Source organism: Penaeus chinensis, chromosome 21, assembly GCF_019202785.1.
Source record: "Penaeus chinensis breed Huanghai No. 1 chromosome 21, ASM1920278v2, whole genome shotgun sequence".
NCBI classification, from domain to species: domain Eukaryota; kingdom Metazoa; phylum Arthropoda; class Malacostraca; order Decapoda; family Penaeidae; genus Penaeus; species Penaeus chinensis.
Window position 1 is genome coordinate 25,436,381 of NC_061839.1, and position 2,500 is coordinate 25,438,880.

Genomic DNA, 2,500 nt, shown 5'->3' on the forward strand with positions numbered 1-2,500 from the left:
AGGAGGTATATAAGGCTGGGCTTGACCTGTCTCGACATACCTGTTCCAGGCTACAGCAATCATGGACCAGATCTCAGTGATGAACTTCCAGCCTTTGGCATGGGCCTTCAGCCACCCATTGGCGCCGCCCGCCAGCCCTCCTCCCGCCCACATCATCATGCCCTCACGGATGTCTCATAAGGCCAAGGCCTTCACCATCGACGCCCTTCTGGGACTTGACACTCAAAAGGATCTTCCTGCCCCAATCGCCTCCCCGCCTGCGTCTCCGCTCTCCCTCCTTCAGCAGGAGTCCTACGACACCGCCCTCAGGGACGCCCCCGGAAAGATCAAGCGCCATCGCACAGTGTTCACGGACTCGCAGCTTCAGCGCCTGGAGGAGGAGTTCCAGCGGCAGCAGTACCTGGTGGGCCCCGAGCGGAAGCAGCTTGCGAATCAACTTCAGCTGAGTGATTTACAACTGAAAGTATGGTTCCAGAACCGACGCATCAAGTGGCGCAAGAACCAGCTCAGCGCGACGCAGGACCGTGACGCCTGCACGTCTCCTCCGGCGTCGGAGTAGGGAGATGGCGGAGCCGCTTCTTCTCCTGTGATCAAAAACATCCCAGTGACAGTCCTTGCGCCTTCTTTATCAACATTCTAGTCCGCATTAATAAAATACTATGCATTTTCAAACTATGTCTTTATGCCCTTTCTACAAATATGAATGACATGGATTAACCTTCAATTTGAAAACCTATAAGGTAAATGAACTTACAATTTTACTGAAAGAAAAACAATCTGAGGCTTTTACTCCAACTTGGAAGAAAGCAGAGTCGTTTTTTCCCATGGCGAAAGAAAATTCACATACGTATGTCTTTGATGCCTTGTATTTTTTAAGACACCATTAAGGCCAGATTAATGATGGCAGGATATCAAGTACTGTTTTGAATCACATATGATATCCTTGTTAACGACTGATGGAAAGAGAGAGAGAGAAAGAAAAAGAGCGAGATACTTTGGTAGCTAAAAATGGTTGAGAGTATAAATACGAAATTATCTTCCCAATAAACTGGCCAGTCGCAAAGAGGTGTTTCACAAGTATTTGATAATTTCCGATTTTTTTTTATATTTCAGACGGAGAAAGAATATATACAGATATTACGAAATATTTCCTATATATATTACAGACATACACAAATGCATATACAGAGCAGTTGATCACCACACAATTATATTCTTGCAAGGGAACGACAACCTATATAACACATGTTGCAGAAAGAATATATCTTCCACACAATTTCCGCACTTTCCTCCTTGTAAAATCACCTTATACTTAACATCAGCGTGAAATATCAACTTTGCACCAAACTTTAACCCCAGAATCTTCAGCATGTCAACAGTCTCACCTACAATTTCACTAACAAACAGATCTACCAACGATCGCCGCCCTCGTTTTCCCGATGTCCCGCACCCATACCCCATTGTCTCTGTCACCTACTAACATTTGCAAGGTCGGTGTTGTTTGAATCAACAATACGGGATCAAACAGGGCTATCCAAGCCAGCAACAAGTATGGTGTTATTAGCATGACTATAAGCAACAAAGATTGCAAATAAAATTGGATAAAATTAAAACATTTATAATCTTTTCCCACTCTTATCTTATTATCTCTCTCTCTCTCTCTCTCTTTATATATATATATATATATATATATATATATATATATATATATATATATATATATTATCTTTCTTTATCTCTCTCTATCTCTCTCTCTCTCATATAAATCACTGCTGACCTCCCCCCCCCCCTCGCTCTCGCTCTCTCTCACACACACACACACACACACACACACACACACACACACACACACAAGTAATAGACAGCCGACGACTCGTGACTAACTGGCTTACGCACCTGCGACAAAGCTAACGAGGAATCCGGCCACGCCCACGTAAAACAGCAACTAATTCCCACGTACTGTAGAATTCAACGAATTTCCTGACCTCGACCTCAAAGTTACATGATCAGTGTCATTTGGATATGACCGGGTATCACATTTCCTTCGATGTTCTGAAATAACACGTAAGTTGGCATATAAATTCTTCGATGATTATTTTCCAGATCAATATGTACTTAGAACTAAATATCACGACTTACGACTCCGTTACACACACACACACACACACACACACACACACACACACACACACACACACACACACACTTACACACACACACACACATACACACACACACACACACACACATCATTAAAGCAAAGATAACACAATGGCTTTTAATGACAAGATACTGATCAGTCCTTCATACAATAGCCTGGTTTACTCAGTGGTCTCTTCAACCTCTCGCTCTCTTTTCTAACTCCCTTTCAACTACAAAATTCCGCAAAATATCGCAAGGACCGACCGCAGAGGGAGAAAGAATGCCGAGATGTGGAGGTCCCAAGGTCCCAAGGGCCCAACACCATCAAAATATCAAAGCGTAAAACGTTCCTACTGCT

General features: G+C 43.4%; 1 protein-coding gene across 1 annotated transcript in view; it reads left to right on the forward strand.

The window, feature by feature from the left end:
• The window catches only part of LOC125036448 (homeobox protein Hox-A3-like), a 6,262-nt gene extending 5,703 nt beyond the window's left edge, over positions 1–559 (forward strand). Inside the window, exon 4 of the mRNA XM_047629040.1 lies at positions 50–559. Within this exon, the coding sequence (XP_047484996.1) occupies positions 50–559 (510 nt within the window). The remainder of the gene's footprint in view (positions 1–49) is intronic.
• Positions 560–2,500: the final 1,941 nt, after the last annotated feature.